This window comes from Bos mutus, chromosome 14, assembly GCF_027580195.1.
Source record: "Bos mutus isolate GX-2022 chromosome 14, NWIPB_WYAK_1.1, whole genome shotgun sequence".
NCBI classification, from domain to species: Eukaryota; Metazoa; Chordata; class Mammalia; order Artiodactyla; family Bovidae; genus Bos; species Bos mutus.
In genome coordinates, this window is record NC_091630.1 from 5,727,000 (window position 1) to 5,747,604 (window position 20,605).

The 20,605-nt window shown below is 42.0% G+C and overlaps 2 protein-coding genes across 7 annotated transcripts in view; one reads left to right on the plus strand and one right to left on the minus strand.

Annotated features, from left to right (window-relative positions):
* Positions 1–3,489: 3,489 nt before the first annotated feature.
* Positions 3,490–4,951, minus strand: LOC138990783 (uncharacterized). Its single transcript, XM_070382891.1, has 2 exons — positions 4,913–4,951; positions 3,490–4,257 (listed from the first exon to the last, which is right to left on the minus strand). Exons 1-2 carry the CDS (start codon positions 4,949–4,951, stop codon positions 3,490–3,492), a joined length of 807 nt encoding a protein of 268 aa, XP_070238992.1.
* The window catches only part of WWP1 (WW domain containing E3 ubiquitin protein ligase 1), a 141,522-nt gene continuing 124,725 nt past the window's right edge, over positions 3,809–20,605 (plus strand). For 3 of the 6 annotated variants that reach the window (XM_070382913.1, XM_070382915.1, XM_070382912.1), the window contains exon 1: positions 3,810–4,004. The gene's annotated coding sequence lies outside the window, so the exon portion shown is untranslated. Of the gene's footprint in view, positions 4,005–20,605 lie in introns of all 6 variants that reach the window. The other 3 variants (XM_070382916.1, XM_070382917.1, XM_070382914.1) reach the window with 2 other exon arrangements.

Genomic DNA, 20,605 nt, shown 5'->3' on the forward strand with positions numbered 1-20,605 from the left:
GGTTAGAGGAAACAGTACTCTTCAAAGTAGAGATGAGTGAGTACAGTCAGGAACTTTGAAGACTTTGTCCTAACAGGAGGGAAAAGCCCATGAACATGAAAGAAGCCTTGAAGATTGTGTTAATTTTTGTCTCAAAAGCGCTGATGAGCCAATGAAAGATTTTAAGCAGTGGAGTTGTGCGCTCCAAAGTATGTGTTAGAATAATCATTGTGGATACAGCTTGCGTGAGATTCAAGTAGGAAGTCAGAGGGTAGGAACTGATGGAGTAGAGAGGAAGACAATGTGCATTTATTTAAAAGATTTTTTGCTGAATCCTACAAATATTCAAGAAATGCAATGTTCTTGATACACAATTCTTTCAAAGGCTTAGTTATGATGGAAGAAAACAGAGAACCAGAAAGAAGTTTTAAAGTCAAGGGAAGCTTTCAGACACAAAAGTCTTACCTAATTATCCTGGAAAGTAATACCAAAAGGGATAATGTTAAAGATATTCCAAGGAGGGCTTCACAGTGGGGATCAGGCAGTGGAGAGGTTCACTTGGAGGGGAGCAGAGACACCCAGCCTGAGATAGAGGAAAAAGAGTAAGCTTGGGTGTGGACACAGGTAATTTATGGAGTTTGGGTGAGGCAACTGGGCACAAATTGTAGAAATCCATGCTGGATGACTTTTATTATCTCTCTGACGTAGAGCATCAGTTCATCTTGTGAGTAACGTGGTCATTACTTTTTTATCTGCAGGGTAGCCTGGGTTCTAAAAGCAAGACACAGAGCCAAGAGCTCTTCTCCAGACTGCTGCTGCTGCTGCTAAGTCACTTCAGTCGTGTCCGACTCTTTGCGACCCCATAGACAGCTGTCTGGGGAGGCTTTACAAATAGCTGTGAAAAGAAGAGAAGCGAAAAGCAAAGGAGAAAAGGAAAGATATAAACATCTGAATGCAGAGTTCCAAAGACTAGCAAGAAGAGATAAGAAAGCCTTCTTCAGCGATCAATGCAAAGAAATAGAGGAAAACAACAGAATGGGAAAGACTAGCTATCTCTTCAAGAAAATTAGATACCAAGAACATTTCATGCAAAGATGGGCTTGATAAAGGACAGAAATGGTATGGACCTAACAGAAGCAGAAGATATTAAGAAGAAGTGGCAAGAATACACAGAAGAACTGTACAAAAAAGATCTTCACGATCCAGATAATCACGATGGTGTGATCACTCATCTAGAGCCAGACATCCTGGAATGTAAAGTCAAGTGGACCTTAGAAAAGCATCACTATGAACAAAGCTAGTGGAGGTGATGGAATTCCAGTTGAGCTATTTCAAATCCCGAAAGATGATGCTGTGAAAGTGCTGCACTTAATATGCCAGCAAATTTGGAAAACTCAGCAGTGGCCACAGGACTGGAAAAGGTCAGTTTTCATTCCAATCCCAAAGAAAGGCAATGCCAAAGAATGCTCAAACTACCGCACCATTGCACTCATCTCACATGCTAGTAAAGTAATGCTCAAAATTCTCCAAGCCAGGCTTCAGCAATACGTGAACCGTGAACTTCCTGATGTTCAAGCTGCTTTTAGAAAAGGCAGAGGAACTAGAGATCAAATTGCCAACATCCACTGGATCATGGAAAAAGCAAGAGAGTTCCAGAAAAACATCTCTTTCTGCTTTATTGACTATGCCAAAGCCTTTGACTGTGTGGATCACAATAAACTGTGGCAAATTCTTCAAGAGATGGGAATACCAGACCACCTGATCTGCCTCTTGAGAAATCTGTATGCAGGTCAGGAAGCAACAGTTAGAACTGGACATGGAACAACAGACTGGTTCCATAGGAAAAGGAGTACGTCAAGGCTGTATATTATCACCCTGCTTATTTAACTTATATGCAGAGTACATCATGAGAAATGCTGGACTGGAAGAAGCACAAGCTGGAATCAAGATTGCCAGGAGAAATATCAATAACTTCAGATATGCAGATGGCACCACCCTTATGGCAGAAAGTGAAGAGGAACTCAAAAGCCTCTTGATGAAGGTGAAAGTGGAGAGTGAAAAAGTTGGCTTAAAGCTCAACATTCAGAAAACTAAGATCATGGCATCTGGTCCTATCACTTCATGGGAAATAGATGGGGAAACAGTGGAAACAGTGTCAGACTTTATTTTTTTGGGCTCCAAAATCACTGCAGATGGTGACTGCAGGCATGAAATTAAAAGACGCTTACTCCTTGGAAGGAAAGTTATGACCAACCTAGATAGCATATTCAAAAGCAGAGACATTACTTTGCCAACAAAGGTCTGCCTAGTCAAGGCTATGGTTTTTCCAGTAGTCATGTATGGATGTGAGAGTTGGACTGTGAAGAAAGCTGAGCACTGAAAAATTAATGCTTTGAACTGTGGTGTTGGAGAAGACTCTTGAGAGTCCCTTGGACTGCAAGGAGATCCAACCAGTCCATTCTGAAGGAGATCAGCCCTGGGATTTCTTTGGAAGGAATGATGCTAAAGCTGAAACTCCAGTACTTTGGCCACCTCATGCGAAGAGTTGACTCATTGCAAAAGACTCTGATGCTGGGAGGGATTGAGGGCAAGAGGAGAAGGGGACGACAGAGGATGAGATGGCTGGATGGCATCACTGACTCGATGGATGTGAGTCTGAGTTAACTCCGGGAGTTGGACAGGGAGGCCTGGCGTGCTGCGATTCATGGAGTCACAAAGAGTCAGACACGACTGAGCGACTGAACTGAACTGAGACGGCAGTCCACCAGGCTCCCCCGTCCCTGGGACTCTCCAGGCAAGAACACTGGAGTGGGTTGCCATTTCCCTCTTCAATGCATGAAAGTGAACTCATTAACGAGGATAATGGACCATTCTTACGGAACTGCTGTTTGGATTAATTGCACGTACACAAGCTCTTGCTTAGTATTTATCACTGTACTCTAGTGGGGTTCATTTCAATTCAGTTGCTCAGTCCTGTCCGAGTCTTTGCGATCCCATGGACTACAGGACGCCAGCCCTCCTTGTCCATCACCAACTTCCAGAGCTTGCTCAAACTCATGTGCATCCAGTCTGTGATGCCATCCAACCATCTCATCCTCTGTTGTCCCCTTCTCCTCCGGGCTTCAATCTTTTCCAACATCAGGGTCTTTTCCAATGAGTCGGTTCTTCTCATCAGATGGCCAAAGCGTTGGAGCTTGTGGGGTTAGGGGAGTGAATGTTTAGGTTAGTAGCAAAAGTCTTCTGGTATGACCATATGCTAAATGCAATTATTTACTCTTGCAATGGTTCTGGGTCAAACACTCAGCGAGATCACGGAGTATTAACAGCCTCCTTTTGCGTAAAGCGATCAAGGGAAGAACTCCACGGCCCCGTGAGCCTTACTGGAAGCCAGGCACCCGTTCGGCCGTGAACCAGAAAGTCCAGCCCGCAACACCCACGTCTGGCTTCCAGAAGCCTCTTCCCAAATCTCGGCGGCGGTCCCGCCCCTTGCACAGGCTCAGGCCCCGCCCCCTACCTCCCATTGGCTGGCCTTCCCCCTTCCTCGCCCGCCTCGAAGACCCGGAGGGGCGGAGTTCTCCACAGGCGGCCGCGGTGAAGGCGGGGCGTGGGGGCCGGGGCGCTCCCTCGCTGCGCATGCTCGCGGGGAGCCGGATTCCGGGTCCGGGCTTGGAAGCACTGGGCCCGGGCCGGCGCGGGGCGTAGGTGGCGGGGCGCGCGCGCGCTTGGGGAGCGGCGCCGGCTGCGCGGGCACGCGGCGCGCTCCCGGGCGGGGAGGCGTGGGGCCGGCTGGGGGCGGTGCGAGGCCGGGGCGGGGTGGGGGGAGGGGCGGGTGTCGGTGAGCGCGGCGAGCGGGTTCCTAGTGGCTGCGGGCGGCCTGGGCTGCCGGGGCCGCCGCCTGGGTCGCTGCCGCCGCCGCCGCCGCGCCTGCTGAGAGATGGCGGTTTTGGGCGCCGAAGGCTGAGGGCGCTCGCCTGTGGAGGAGGCGCCGCCGCCGGGGCCGCCGGGAGCCGACGGCTTCGCGCCGGGTGAGGACGCCGCGGCGCGCGGGGGCGCGGGGGCGCGGGCCGGGACCCCCTCAGGCGGGGACCCCCTCAGGCGGCGCCCGGGGCCAGCGCGGCCCGCCCCGGGGCGGGAACCCCCCGAGGGCCGTCGGGGCCCGGCGGCCGGCAGTGCTTTGAGGTGGGGTCGCGGGTCCGGGCCCGAGCTGACGAGACGGGCGCCCGGAGCTTCCGTGACTCGGCAGCCGCGGTCCTCGGGCTTCCTCGGCCCGCTCCCTGCCTACTCCTCGCCTCCCCTCAGAGCCCTCGTCCGGGGGCTCGCTGCCCCGGCTTCCACCTCAGTTCCGCCGTCCCGAGGCGAGGGTCCCCGCCTCACAACGCCTTTTTTTTTTTCCTGACATGTTATCGCCACCGGTTCTTCCCTGACTCTGCGGCTCCCCCCCAACGCAACCCCCACCTCCACCTTTGTGACCTGCTGGGTCCCAGTGACCTTGCAGTTTTTACTCGTCCTTATCTTATTGTGACTCGGACCTTTCTCCTTTTCGTCTCTTTAGACATTTAGAAATTTTTTGTCATCTGCCCATTGCTTTTTGCAGCCTTTAAACCATCCGTCTTGTGCACAACCAGCCTTTTCTTTGCTCCATAGGTTTCGGAGTTGAGCTTCCTTTGCTTCACCGTGATTCTATGAAACCTTCATCACCAAAGAAGAAAAGTATTTGTTACTTTTGCATTTTTGCTCTTCCAGGATAAAAATTTTTTCCAGGGGTTTTCATGTGGCTTTCTTTTCCTGTTTGATTGGTTTTTATCTCTCTGTGTAGCTAGTGTGCAAAAGATGTGAGTTTCTGCTTTAAAATGTTACTGGTAATAGTAGTGTAAAGGATACAGTCCAAAGTTATCTTCCTTCTCTTTGGATTTTTGTTTTTTGCCTGAAATACCTGGTGTACAGTTGTATGTACATTTCTGCAAGGGTTCATGCTTATGTGTAAATCCACTCTACCTGTCTCATTAAGTCTGTATGTATTATGTAAGCGAAATGGACCTTTTAAAGAAGGAAGGCATTCTTTTATTTATATGACTTGTTTTTAGTCATAAAGTAGATAATTATCTGTGGCTGAATTTATCACTTTTCATAAATAGTTAATATTTTTTAAATTGAAAACAGTGTTGGGAGCTCTTCAAATTGAGAAGTGTAAAGTATGTGGGAAAACCTTTCTTTCTCAGGTAGCTTATTAACATTTTTAAATGGGTCTTCCCTTATAATGCAAAACTTTATATGACCTACAACATAGGGGCTTTGAAAGGCAGTAACAAAAGGTTACATTTTTGGAAGCTAGAATGTTGCATGTAAGGTCTCTGCCTTCAAGAGATAATAATCTGCTTATCCTGTGAAGGCTGAAATTTCTTCTACTTCCTTACACGATTATTAAGCATCTACTGCATGACTGCAGTGTGTTTGGGGGAATATGAAGATGAGGGTGTTAACACTTTCTGCCTTCAAGGACTAGTTAGGCAGGAAGTTCTGTACACAAATGTCTAATTTGTCTTTTAATACATAACATTAAAAGAATCTGAATCATATTGAATTCAGATTCATAGGGGTTAGAGCTCACATCTTATTTCAAGGTGAGAATTAGAGGGGTTATTTCATAGAGCTTCTGGTTTTTGAAATCTTTGGTTTGAAGAATGACTATAGACTTTTGATAGGCTGGGAATCCAGGCAGAGAGAAGGGATTAAGAGAGCTCAGAGTTCATACATTTGGGGAAGAGGCAAGTATGTTTGGATGAAATATAACTTAGCAGTGCCAATATAAGGGGCCTCCCAAGTGGCACTAGTGGTAAAGAACCCACCTGTCAGTGCAGGAAATGTAAGAGATGTGGGCTCAGTCCCTGGGTCAGGAGGATCCCATGGAGGAGGGCATGGCAACCCACTCCAGTATTCTTGTCTGGAGAATCCCATGGATGCAGGAGCCTGGCGGGCTGTAATCTGTAGGGTTGCAGAAAGTCAGACACGACTGAAGCAACTTAATACACATGCATGCATAATGGGTGGTAAAGCTTCAAGTAAAAATTTCAACCAGTTTATGGGCTGTTTTTAAAGCTGGGCATGTAACCTTGGATTTAGTAGGTGACGGGGGTTTTACAGATGATTTTTGAGTTGGGAAGGAAATGATTAAAGCTTTGTTTTCAGAGGATTCATCTGGCAGCAGCTTGTAGCATGAATTGAAGTAGAACTTGGAGGTACAACAGACGTCATTGCTGTGGTCAAAGGTGTCAGGGTGTCAACTCTACTGGCAGTAGTAGGGATGGAGGAAGGAAGTAGAATAGACAGAATTTGATAATGAGAGAAAAGAAAGTAAAGTAACTGAGGTTCTGATCCAGGCTGGTTGAGAGAATTGTGGTACATTTTGAACAACATCCACAGAAGCTTTATCTTCAGCCTACTTTACAGCGGTAGTTTTCAGGTAGTTCTCAACCTTTCAGGGATTAGTAACCCTTGCTGAAACTAAAGAAATCTGCTGGCCTGGAAAATTTCCATATATACCTGTGCTTTGTGGATAATTTTCGAGGAGTCTGGACCACCTAAATCTCCTTCATGGAACCTATGGGCTGGTGGGTTGGGAGCAGTGCTTAGAGTTACTGGGGACCTTTTAAAACAATAGAACCTTCAAATGTTTCCTATTACCAGTAAGAACCTCTGCTGTAGAGAGGTAGGCACATCTAGTGACAGTGTCTCCTTAGACTTGTGGTTTTTCACTTACCGAGAATTTTGACTAACTTATTTACTATTCAGTTACAGAACCAACTAATCCAAGAAGTTAAGTGATTTGTCTCAAGTGTTTCAGTTAGCGAATGGGTAAAGTAGAATCAGGAGTTGATGGACAGTGATGGTTTTCTTGTCTGGAAATGTGTACAACCGATTTACCATCAATTGAATGCAATCACTATCTTTAAGTGACCTCATCAGTAGGGAAACTGGGAGGTTCCTTCCAGTTCTTAACATTTTGTGATTCTTGGGTTTTAGATTTTTATTAGACTGTCTGTACCTTTCCTGTTTTCTATGTACAGGGGAGCTAGTGAGACTGATAGGTGAGTTGGGTATATGGAGATCAGATAGGAATACCAAAACAGTCCTGCTCTCATTTATTTCCTTTGTATCTCAGTTTGGGTTGGAGAGGTGGGGCTGGAGGGGAAGTAAGTGGAATAAGAACTTTTAAGAACTTTTATCTTCTATATTCAGGTGTTCCTACTAGAGAATAGTTCTTCATTCAGGAACACTTTATTAAGTAAAAATTAAAACTTTACAGAATACTGAAGTGTGGAGACCTAGTCAGCGATTTTTTTTTCGTTGGATTAAGTAGCTAATGCTGCATGTTATGGTTAAAGTGTAATTTGATTAGTAAACGGTTGACTTTTCTGCCTCTATAGGATTGTCTTCTTGGTAGGGAACCAGAGTAAGTTATTACACAGTATCCTTTATAGCTCTGGAAACTTTGATTCCATAATTATTAGAAAGGCTAGGATCTTTTTTACTCTTTCTATAAAAATATGATGTAATAATAACAAGCACTATACACTAATAAATTAGCCTTAGTGGTGGTTATTGAAATAACTAGCTAGTAGTCCATGGAGAAGGGTGTGGCAACCCACTCCAGTGTTCTTGCTTGGGGAACCCCATGGACAGAGAAGTCTGGTGGGCTACAGTCCGTGGGGTCGCAAGGAGTCCAACACGACTGCGACGACTTAGCACGCACCCACACATGCAGCTGGTAATACACAGTGGAGGAAAAATGTCTGATAAAAAGCACATACAGAGGTGGTTTTTTTACTCCCTGCTGGTGCTAAGAAGGATATCATATTTTATATATTACAGTATTTTACATGTTTTCATCATGGGTTATATATGTCATCATTTGATTCTCATGACAGCTGAGCAGTAGGTGTGTCAGGAATAATTGCCTTTTAGATGAAGACAGTGAAGCCCAAGTGAAAAAAACATGAAGTTTCCAGGATATATGGCAAGCAAGCTAGCAAGTGGCTAAAATTAGAACTAGAGCTAAAACCCATCTTTTTGTTCCTGAGTCAGTATTCTTTTCCCATCAACTCTTCATCTAAAATGGAAATTTAACTGAAGATTTTATGTGAGGAATTTGAATTTACCTGTTTGGAACCTGTGGTAAACTTTTTTACTTTAAAAAAAAAAAACAAAACTTTTTTTACTGTGTAGATCTGAGCTTGTCTGTTTCTTCCTTTGTATTAAAATGGTACCTTCATTGTAGTTGCTATTGGTAACGTAAATTTGAAAATTTTAAGTATTTATCACAAGTAGTTATCCTTCTATCAAGGAAAAAGCAAAAGGTGATTTCTTGTCTGAAAAATACATTGGTGAAATGTAGATATTAATTTCCTTTTAAAAATCTGTTGGTTTTAATTCACCTGTTTTTACATTAGAAGTTCTTTTATAAGCTTTTTTAAATGAATATTTGTATTTTGGAAGCATATAAATCAGGATCTGATTTTCAAAAGTGTGTATCATGATACTTCACAGTTTTTGCCAGTATGTAAGAAGCTTTATCATTTAAAAAGAAATTTACCTTAAAAGCTCTTAGGATACATTTTAAATTCATATGTTTAAATGACTTTTGGGGCGTATATTTTGTAAAGCCATTTGTCAGGTAATTCCTAAGGTTTGTTAGGAATATGCTGTCTAGGTCTGACCAACCTAGACAGCATATTAAAAATCAGAGACATTACTTTGCCAACAAAGGTCTGTCTAGTCAAGGCTTTGGTTTTTGCAGTAGTCATGTGTGGATGTGAGAGTTGGACTATAAAGAAAGCTGAGCACCGAATAATTGATTCTTTGAACTGTGGTGTCAGAGAAGACTCTTGAGAGTCCCTTGGACTGCAAGGAGATCCAACCAGTCTATCCTAAAGGAGATCACTCCTGAGTGTTCATTGGAAGGACTGATGTTGAAGCTGAAACTCCAATACTTTGGCCACCTGATGCGAAGAGCTGACTTATTTGAAAAGACCCTGATGCTGGGAATGATTGAGGGCAGGAGGAGAAGGGGATGACAGAGGATGAGATGGTTGGATGGCATCACCGACTCAATGGACATGGGTTTGGGTAAGCTCTTGGGAGCTGGTGATGGACAGGGAGGCCTGGTGTGCTGCGATTCATGGGGTCACAAAGAGTCGGACATGACTGAGCCACTGAACTGAACAAAGAAAGACCCACATCTGCCTTGACTCTCCTGGAGCCTGTCATTTGCTCACAGCACTCCGCGGTGTCCCTGCTGCCTGGTTGGCGGGGGCTCAGGGCTGGGCGGGCAGGGCCGCGAGGATGGCCCGGGAGCCTGCGCTCTGGGTTCAGGGAGCTAAGGGGAGGTTCTGACCGCGGGAAGGGCACGAACGTCGTCTTCTGGGATTGTGTGAATAGTTCGGATTGTGATAATTTACCTTTGTCGTTTTTTCTGGGTTTTGAACAAGTGATGCAGAAAGACAAGGGGAACAGAGGAGCCTTGTTTCAGGTTACTTACTGTGTAACAAATGTGAAAATAAGTGACTAAACAACCAGATTTTTGGCCGGGAGGTTGTTTTGGGGGTTTTTCTTTTTTGTTGTCCTTTCTTTTTTGTTTTTGGTTTGCAAGTTTGCTCTCCCAGGCTGGGCCACTTGAGCAGTTGTGCTGGTTTTGCTGGTGATAGCTTAATGGCTAGCATTCAGTTAGGTGCTGGTCTTCTCTCTCTTTCTCTTCCTCTGTCTCATTTACCACACAGACTTGTCTCAGGGCCAGTTTTCTCCATTGGCCTTTCCAGGATTGCTGGCCTCACATAGTGGCTTAGGGCTTCCAGGAGTGCAAAAGCAGAAGCCACCAGAACTTCTTAAGGCATAGGCTTGGAACCAGCCTAGTTTTATTTCTGCCACATTCTGTTAGTTAAAGCAGGTCACAGGTCCAGCCCAGATTCAAGGGAAAGGGACTAGACAAGTACGTGAATCCCGGGAATCGGGCTTCTGGAAAACTATTTTGGAGGCTGAGACTTGAGCTGCCTGGTACTTTCAGTTCTTGGAGTCTGGGCCTGTCAGATGGAAAGCTGAGTCTCAAGGGCAAATGATAGTGTGTTTGGCTTGTTACACAGATGGGAATAGCCAGTTGTCCTGGGGTAGAAAAGAAGAGAAAGTTTGCGGTCTCTGGGGTTTGACCCAGTGTGCCACCATAATGGGCAGGATCGACTTGCTGTACTTCAGGGTAAGAAAGTTCTAGATCCAGAGCTCAGGCCCCTCTGAAGCAGTGATTTACTCAGGTTAACCGTTTGGATCAGACAAATCCCAGTCAGCATCCCGTGCATAGACAGATCCATTAGTCCTTGTGATTCAGTGCCAGACCTGGGGTAGCAGAGCTCCTGGCCTTAACTAGCCTTGAGCAAAATGGTGCCTCACAAATAGTATTGTCTGTTTGCAGTGTTGGGAAAAGTTTAGGATAAGCTGCCCTTTCTTGGAGAGTGTTATGATGGAGAGAATATTCTTTCCTTTTGGAGACTGGAATGGAAGTCCTGTATCTCACTGTCACTATCTCAGTAGTATGTTTTTTTTTTTTTTTAGTTCGAGTTATATGCTAAGTAATATTATGGCTAACTATGGAATGAAGAAATTAAATGTATGTTTTGTTGTTATTATAGCTTCTGCATAGAATAATGAATCAGTATATTTCATTTGAAGAATTTAGGTGTAGATTTGGAGCATTTTTTAATTTTGAATAGATTTCTGCCTCCTGGTACAAATCTCTTTGCAAATTTCTGAGTATAGTAGGATGTTGGCTCTTGTGGGCAGAACTTGGTAATTGAGTGTACGCACTGAGAAACATTATTTATATAAATAGGAGCAGCTAGGGCACAGAGAAAGGTGTAGATCGAATTACCTTAAGGTGTTTCTTTATGACCCTCCTCCCTGTCCTAAATTACATGAGTGGTTTAAAAATGTGCTAGCATTAACAGAATTGCTGGTGTGATAGCTTTTTATTTAACTAAGGAAAACAAGTTCTTTGATAGCTGTTTAGTATACCCGTAATTAGGGCCACACGGGACGGGTAGAAGCAAACTGCCTTGCGTCCTGACTTGAAGTCCGATACTCCTGTCGTACCTTAGCTCCAGCTTGCCATGGTGAACCACGCTTTGTGTTTAGTTAGTATGGGGAGGAGAATTAGTCAAATGAACTTGCTCTGTATAAATTAGGGCATACTTACTTTACCTTAGAAGTAAATAAATTAGATCTTTCTGCTCTTAAAATCAGTTTAAGAATTAAATGTGTGCATTCCTGCATGTGGGTCAGGAGCTGTAGCTTTAGAGTCAGGCACACCTGAGTTCTGTCAGTGATTGTTAATAGCAGTGTTACCTCAGTTTCTTCTTCTGTAAAAGGAAAAAAAATATCTTCTGAGTTTTTGTAAGGATTCATTGAAATATTATTATAAAGCAGAAAGAAAATGTGGTCCATTGGACATTAGCAGCCCTTGAACCATTTTTACTGCCCTCAATTCATTATTATTAACAAGTTGAAAATTTTCTGTGAGCCACTCATTTCTCAAGGACAGATGTAGTTTAGTTTGGCATAGGCAGAGCTGCATGTCAAATCTCACCTCTTAGCTTAAAAAATAAGTTGCCGAAAAGTTAAGAGTGAATCTGAGAAAGACACTGACTCAGCATGGCTGCAGTATATCAGCTGGTGATGGTTTGGCTATACAGTCTGGGAACAAGAAACTGTTCACAGCGTCATTGGCTGAAGTACAGAGTGGGTCATAAGTTGTTGAGGTGCAGTCCCTGTATCATGGTCGTCTGGTTTACCAACATTGGTTAAATGTAGGTTCTGTACTCTTCAATATCTGTGGTATGGTCCTAGTGGAGCTCAGGAATCTTCATTTTTAGTAAATACCTCAGATGATTTTGTACAAGTTAGTTTGAGAGCTGTTGGTATAAACTGAATGGATAATTTGGGGTTCTGATGTTCTTTGAGACCATTTTTTAACCTGTAGGATTCAATAAATTGTTGTTCGGTCACTCAGTCATGTCCGACTTCACAGCCCCATGGACTGCAGCACACCAGGCTTCCCTGTCCTTCACCATCTCCCAAATTCTGCCCAAACTCATGTCCACCGAGTCAGTGATGCCATCCAACCATCTCATCCTCTGTTGTCCGCTTCTCCTCCCACCTTCAGTCTTTGCCAGCAAATATTGGTCTTTTCCATTGAGTCGGCTCTTTGCATCAAGTGGTCAACGTATTAGAGCTTCAACTTCAGTCCTTCCAGTGAATATTCAGGGTTGATTTCCTTTAGGATTGACTGGTTTGATTTCCTTGCAGTCCAAGGGACTCTCAAGAATCTTCTCCAGCACCACATTTTGAAAGCATCAGTTCTTAGGTGCTCAGCCTTTTTTATTGTCCAGCTCTCACATCTGTACATGACTACTGGAAAAACCAAGCTTTGACTATACAGACCTTTGTCAGCGAAGTAATGTCTCTGTTTTTGAATATGCTGTCTAGGTTTGTCATAGCTTTTCTTCCAAGGGGCAAACATCTTTTAATCTCATGGCTGCAGTCACTGTCCACAGTGCTTTTGGAGCCCAAGAAATATATATGTATAATGTAAATACAAGGAGAACTTAACATCTGAACCTTTCAGATAGTTGTCCGGCTTCCCAGGCAGCTCAATGGGTGAAGAATCCACCTGCAATGCAGGAGGTGAGGGTTTAATCCCAAGTCTGGAAAGATCCTCTGGAGGAGGAAATGGAAACCCACGCCAGTATTTTTGTCTGGAAAATCCCATGGAAAGAGGAGCCTGGTGGGCTACAGTCTGTAGGCTTGCAAAGAGTCGGGCACAACTGAAAGACAGTATGAGCAAGACAATTGTCAAGGACTTGGTCCAAGCAACCTACAGAAGCCTAATACATAGAAATTACAGTGAGAAGCAGGCAAGAGAAGTAACCCTGAAAGAGGTACCCATCACGAGTCCTTGTTTAAAAAGTTTCCCTATATTTCTACAAAATATGTTTTTATGAATGAAAGTATTTCTTTTTTAAAAACTGGCTTAGCTGAAACAGTTAAGTTAGATACTATGATTATTTATCCAGTAATCTTCCTGCTTTTCACTTAAGAGAAATTAAGCTACTCAGAAATGGAGATTTTGAATGAAGTGTGTTTAATTTGGAATTTTTTCTTTTGGGTAGAAAGTAGTTTGAATGGGGCCGTGATGTGTCTTTTGTGGAGAAAAGCCATTGCTTCGAATAAGGATATTGATTTGAGAAGAAAGTCGTGAGAGAAAGTTTAAATTTTAAATCGATCAATCCAAAAGAAAAAAACAACAACAAAGCCTTGAAGCTTCTTTTCTCTGACTTGTGTTCAGAGCAGTGGTCCTGACGACTTGCATCTGTGTGACTGTGACCCTCCTCAGTCCTGTGATCCTCTCTCTCGTTGGAACAGCAGGTCTTTACATTGGGGCTGTTCCCGGAAAAACTTAAGCTACGTATCAACCTTATTTTTATCGTCTTAGTACATTTTGTGGTTAAAAAACATGCTAAACCCATGATTCTAAGTTTCAGTGGAAAGGATCAGTTGGCATTTGTTTAAGGAGCCTATTGTTTTCGTCTATTTCCACTGACTGACCAGTTCTTTGGGAAGCAAAGTGACAATAAATTCATCTCTTTTTGTCCTTCAGGCTGTGGAATGTGTTGATGTTTAGATGTGACTACCCAGAAAGGAAAGTGTACATCATACTCAGGAATTTCAGTGTGCTACATTAGAAGTTTTTGGTAATTATAATTTGTTTTAAAAAATTTCATTGTGACTTAATTTTCCTGTAAAGTATTAGCTAAACTGTTTAAGAGCTTAGGCCTTCAAGTTAAACAAACCTAGACTTCAGTTCTGGCACTTATTTATTGGTTTGGCTTCCCAGGTAGCTCAGCCGGTAAAGAGTCGGCTTGCAGTGCAGGAGATCCGGATTCGACACCTGGGTTGGGAATATCCCCTGGAGAAGGGATAGGCTACCCACTCCAGTATTCTTGCCTGGAAAATCCCCATGGACAGAGGAGCCTGGTGAGCTCCATAGTCCATGGTTGCAAAGAGTCAGTCATGGCTGAGACTAAGCACACACGGCACAGTGACCTTGGTGAAGATGGCCTTAGATTAGACCCTAGTTTCAGTGTATGTAAACTGGGTATTTACATGTAGAATGGTAATAGTAATAATAAAACCTATTCGTAGATTCATTGCATGACTTACACCTGACAGTACTGAGTAAATATTCACTAGGATGGGTTTATACCTTGTTTTTGGTGTCAAATGTGTTATAGAAATAATTTTTTTTTTTTTTAATTTTAGAAATATGTAATTACTCCATATTCTTTGTTATATAAAACCCTAATAAAACCTTAGGGAAGCACTCTATACTTTCCCTGGCAAATGTTTAGTTATGGGTAAATGAGGACAGTAGATAGTCACACATCTGATCAAATTTTGCTGCCAGATGAGCTCAGGTCAGTTCGGTTTTTGTCGCCAAATGAGTTACGAAGTTAAGTTTGTAAGAATGGGGATATCTGAAAGTTCATACTTAGCAGCCTGGTTTAAAATTCTTTGTAAAAAGTAAATTAGCACTGTGTTTTGTTACTGGAGTAGCCGTAAAGTATCTTGAAATCATGTAATTGTAGAGAGTTTTGCAGTACTATGTACCTTCAAGTGATTCAGTGTGGTTTTGATCTGATCCTTACTACAGATGTGGGCAGTTTGCTTTGTATCTCTTTGCAACATGGTCATGTGATGGACATGCTCCTCAACCTGCTGTCCTCTGTACTGTTGTGGAAGTATTGATATGGCAGAAAAATAGTGGAGTTTCTCAGAGTAATTGAGAGTATTGGAGTGGTGGTAGTGATGAGAGTTACCAGTTTAGGAAGTTACCAGTTTAGGAAGTTAACAGTTATTAGACATCTTCTCTATTTCATTCTGGAAACAATTCCAGTGTCTTAGAGTTAATGGTAACACTTTTCCCCTTCACGAAAGATAAGTTGATATCTTCATTTTACAGATAAGAAAACCAAGCCTCAGAGAGGGTGGTGAATACAACCGAGTAGGAGAACTGAAGTTTGGACTCTGCTGACATTGTCCAGCATGCTCTTCTCACACTAGGAACTGGCATTTTGAAACTGGAGAGTTAGCAGATCTCCACGGCTGCTTACCTGCTGGGAACTGAGAAGCCTTCATGTATTTGGAGACAGGCAGGCCGCGTTGTGGGGTGAATGTCGCTTTGGGTTGTGCTGTCTAGTGGCCAGTGCAGGGCAGAGGGGTGCTGGCCTCAGCAGCGGGCCTGGGTTTGGCCTTGACATTAGGAACCTTTCTGTGTGTCCCTCAGCGGTTCTCTCAATCACCTCTCAGCCTCAGCTTCGGCTCTGATTGGTGACTCGGTGCTTTTTGCTACTTCAGAGCAAATACTGTGTATTTGAAAAATACCAAGCCTTTAACATTTTTGAATTTGAAGGAAAGTTTTATAGGCACATATTATTAAAATACTGCACTTTGAAAGAAATGACAGATTATTGATGGAAATGTTTGTCATTTTGAAATATGAACTGTTACATGATGTAATTAACATGAAATTTGATCTTTGCAGAGTGAGAATGTTACATTGGCCTGGATGTTGTTTCCCAGAATACATGGAAATGATTTATTAAACACAGTCCCAGCAGTCTACCTTCTTCATTGTTATGTGTTTATGCTTTTTACACATTCCTTGTTTTAAAATACTTTTTGAACTTTCAGGGAAAGCATTTTTAGTGACCTAGCTTAAAAGCCCCACAAAACCACCCTATTATAAAGTTGCTTAAGTGATAAAATAGTAAAAGAATAGAACATCAGATTGATATAGGAGACTATTCATGTTCAGTCTTGGGTTTAGCTCAGCATTTCTTTTTTTACTATCCTTTTTGTAACACAAATGTAGTGAAAGAGCATTGGCTTTGAGCCCAGGAGATCTGGGTTCAAAATTCTGACTTTGTAACCCTTTGTAACCCTGTGCAATTTACTTAAATTCCTAAAACCTCATTTTCCTTACCTGCTAGAAGAAATAGTAAAGACTGTGAAGGACATTAGAGATAGTTTTGGGGACTTTTTTTTGCAACATAACAAGACAAATAATAGGAACCTAATAAATGGTCATTGTGATTTTTACTATTTTTGGAGTCAGAGACCTGACGATTCACATTCCAGGTTTAAGATTGGCCATGTTTCTGTGTCATTTAGGTGCCCCACATAAGTGCTGCCCAGCTGCCAGTCTCACGTAGCCACGCTCTGTCATCTTATTCTGCTGCCTAGGGGGGTATATTTATGAAGCTTTTTTTTTTTAAGTATTATCTTAAATTGGTTCTGTAGGTTTAGAACCCAAGTTTTAAGATGCTGTTATTTGATTTTTCTTTTAATTGACTTCATGCACCACAGGAATGAGAAACCAGCCTTCTACTGATACTCAGTAGGGTGTAGGGAAAATGACCAACTGCAAACATTTTTCTGCTTGAAAAGTTTTGGTTAAAAAAAAAAAAAAGCTTTGGTAATTTGCCATTACAAGCATAATGTTGTGTAAGAAACTGAGAAATTGTGCAGATTAGAAACTATGTCATTTGCATTTTGGTGTAGTTTACCTTTGTTGATGGAAATACATTTTAGTATCAATTCTTTTAAAATAGTAAAAGAATTTTTTTTTTAAATTATGTTAGTCAATGTTAGTTGACTTATGTTAGAATAAGGTTCAGTTCAGTTCAGTCGCTCAGTCGTGTCCAACTCTTTACGACCCCATGAATCGCAGCATGCCAGGCCTCCCTGTCCATCACCAACTCCCGGAGTTCACTCAGACTCATGTCCAGCGAGTCAATGATGCCATCCAGCCATCTCATCCTCTGTCGTCCCCTTCTCCTCCTGCCCCCAATCCCTCCCAGCATCAGAGTCTTAGTCAATAAGTAAAAATGTTTTCTTTTTTCATGTTTTGTTTTTAGTGTCCTGAAGGAGGGGATGGAGCAGGGCGCGAAGGAGAGATTCGTGTGATAGAAGACACAATAATAGTGCTGGAGTCCTGTGTTTTTAAGGACCGTAACTGTTGCCTTGAAAATCAAAACAGTTGCTGCTAAATTTGATGAGTATATTTTCTTCCTCATTAATGTTTTCTAGTAGGTAGAGTACAGACATTTTAATATTCTTTACTTGGAAGTGGAGGAAAACTATTAGTATTTTGGAAAGTTGGTATAAGATACTCGATTATATTTTTAAAAGGTGCGCTTCCCTGGTGGCTCAGAATGTGTAGCATCTGCCTGCAATGCAGGAGATCCCGGTTCGATCCCTGGCTCAGGAAGATCCCCTGGAGAAAGGAATGGCTACCTACTCCAGTATTCCTGCCTGGAGAATTCCCATAGACTTAGGAACCTGGCGGACTACAGTCCATGGGGTCACGAAGAGTTGGATGGGACTGAGTGACTAACACTTTGTTTTAGAGAGCAACATCACCATCTTGTGGCCTTCTAGAAAATTGTTGCCAAAGGTATACTGTGAAAACTACAAGCATCAATTAAGTTGTTCTCTGATGTTGGCCAAGGACTCAGTCAAATTTGTATTCAGTACTTCTTACTATATGTACGTGGGAGATTGGAGTTAGAAAATAAAATGATTTGTACAGCTTTGATTGCAACTTTGTAAAAATAATCAATATTGGAGGAAAATAACAGTATAAAAATGGAAACAGTTGCAAGTTGAGTTGATGTAAAGATTGTGGATGATTGCTACTCTCTGTTTTCATGAAATAGGCAGTGTTTGTAGTCAAGCAGTTCTGAGCTAGAAAAATCTCCATGTGTTCTGTCCTCCATTTCTGAATTAATAAGATTACAAGGCCAGAGAAGTTCTGATGCCCTGTCTCATTCAGTCATTTAGTGAGACTTTATCTTGAGCAGTGTTGGCTAAGCTGGTGACTCCTAGGAGTATTTTCTACATGAATTTTTATATGTAAAAAATAAAGGAGTGTTTTCTACATGAATTTTTATCCTTTTTTCCTTCATTTTGGAAGTAGTTTTAAAAGGAGAAAAAAAATCAATTTGAGAAGTACTGTGGTTCACTTAAGAGAGCACCTAAGAACTAAATAAAGCTATTTGATCTTACGCCTGTAGTTTACTTAGTTGTTTTTTAAGATTCATTTTGTTGACAGTTAGTATCCAAATATAATTATCTAAATAGTATTAAGCACTCCTGTGTGCCAAGCTTTGAGGGAGGCATGGTGAATAGGCCAGGAGTTCTCTGCACTCTTGGAATTTACAGTCTAGAATGAAGTGAGAAAAATAAAGATATTTGATTAACACAAAAGTTTGAAATCAAAGGTCTTGGGGGAAAATAGCTATAATTTAGGGTAAAGACTGTTTATCATAAAAAAAATATTTATCATGTGTCAAGCACTGCAAAGTGCTTTTGGTATTTTTTTTTCTCAATGTCATTTGTTTATTTTGGAATTTTGCTTTCATTTTTGCATATGTATACAAATAAGCTTTTGTGGAAGCTCTGAAACATCTCTGTGAACAGTAGTAGATTGGGACAAAAGTAATTGTGGTTTCAGACCGTGAATTTTAAATCGTTTTACTAGGCTCAAACACATCTTTATGAATCAAAATAGGAACTGTTAAAATCAACACATTTTTGCCACTGAGAAGTAAGTTTGTTTATTGTTGTAGCATAAAAATTCGTGCTTCAGGATTTGAGAAACTCTTGGAAAGCATTTTCTGCTTCCTGCTGGTTGTGGAAGCGTTTTACCTGCCAAAAGTTGTTGAGATGCTTGAAGAAGTGGTAAGTTGGTTGGTGAGAGGTCAGGTGAATATGACAGATGAGTCAACACTTCGTGGCCCAGTTCAACTTCTGAAGTGTTGGCTGTGCAGTGTGCAGTCAGACATCCTTGTGGAGAACGGGGCCCTTTCTGTTGGCCAATGCCGGCTGCAGGCGTTGCAGTTTACAGAGCATCTCACTGATTTGCTGAGCATACTTTTCAGAAGGAACGGTTTCGCCAGAATTCAGAAAGCTATAGTGGATCAGACCGGCAGCAGACCAATGACCACTGACCTTTTCTTGGTGCAAATTTGGCTTTAGGGAGTGCTTTGGAGCTGCTTCTTGGTCTAACCACTGAGCTGGTCATTGCTGGTTGTTGTATAAAATCACTTTTCGTTGCATGTCACAATCCGATGGAGAAATGGTTTGTTGTTGTGTAGAATAAGAGAAGATGACACTTCAAAAATGATGATTTTTTTGATTTTCAGTCAGCTCATGAGGCACCCACTTATTGAGCTTTTTACCTTTCCAGTTTGCTTCAAATGAGAAATGACTGTAGAATGGCCAATGTTGAGTTCTTTGGCAACTTCTCAGGTAGTTGTAAGAGGATCAACTTTTTTTGATGACTGCTGTCATTCGGTTATTGTCCACTTCCGATGACCAGCCACTGTGATCTCCATCTGCAAGGCTCTCATCTCCTTTGCAAAGCTTCTTGAACCACCACTGCACTGTGTGTTTATAGCAGTTCCTGGGCCAAATGTGTTCATGTTGCAAGTTGCCTCTGCTGTTTTCTGACCCATTTTGAACTCAAATTAAAAAAAAATCACTCCAATTTGCTTTTTGTCTAACATCATTTCTGTAGTCTAAAATAAATATCAATTAAATGGCAGGTAATAGTCATTAGCAAAAAAAAACATAAAGTGAGAAATGAGCATTAAAATGATGTATAACATAACCATATTTACTGAAGAATGTAATCCATTATCAAATGACAAAGTTCAACAATGCAAAACCGCAATTATTTTTGCACCGACGTAATAACAAGTGGTCTGGCTCTTACGGGTTTGCTAGGCTCTTGTAGCTTGGTCTTGGCATCTCACCAGCACTTACAGCATTACTGTTGGGAAAATCTGTACCATGTTCTAAGTAGCTGTCTTTCTGCCAGACTTTTAGAGTCTGCTTTATGTATGATTGGGGGATTTGCTTATGACTTCTGAATTATTCTGAATAGTTAGGGACAGAAAGTGTTGAGTTTCATGAGCTCTTCTCTTGTTAATATATTTTTGGATATTTGAGTATTTAATAAGTCAAATGAACATTTTAGGTAACAATTATCCTCTACTTTTGTATTGAACGTTTTTTAATTGAGACTTTATTGTGGGCTGTCATGTTGGTGAGGTTGCGCATGGACTTGGTACTCAGAATTATCCAGGCCAAGATGGGAGGGTGTACAGGTGGTTTATGGTCCCACCTGTATAGGATTTTCCTTAGTATTTTAATTTAAAAGTTTCAGTTCTATGCTATATAAGTATACTGTTTAACATAGCCACTCTTTTTACCATTTCTACAGGTTAAATATTTCATTCATTGTGAATCTTCATTCAACACACGTTTTTTTGAGTGTGTAGTAAGAGCTGAGCAGTGGGCCAGGGGCTGGAATTATAAAGATGAGAATTAATAAAGAAATTTCCAGTGTAGTGGGGGTAGATAAAGAAAAAACACGGTTACAGTGCTATGTTTGCTTGAGCTGAATCTTGTGGGATGATTAGAAATTATGTAGATGAGCAGTAGGAATAATGTGTAGGAAGTC

Coding starts and splice junctions, on each gene's coding strand:
- LOC138990783 (XM_070382891.1), bottom strand. CDS start 4,951: ATGAACCCTTGCAGAAATGTACATACAACTGTACACCAG. Junction 4,258..4,912: donor TACATACAACTGTACACCAG/GTATTTCAGGCA, acceptor GGCGAGGAGTAG/GCAGGGAGCGGGCCGAGGAA.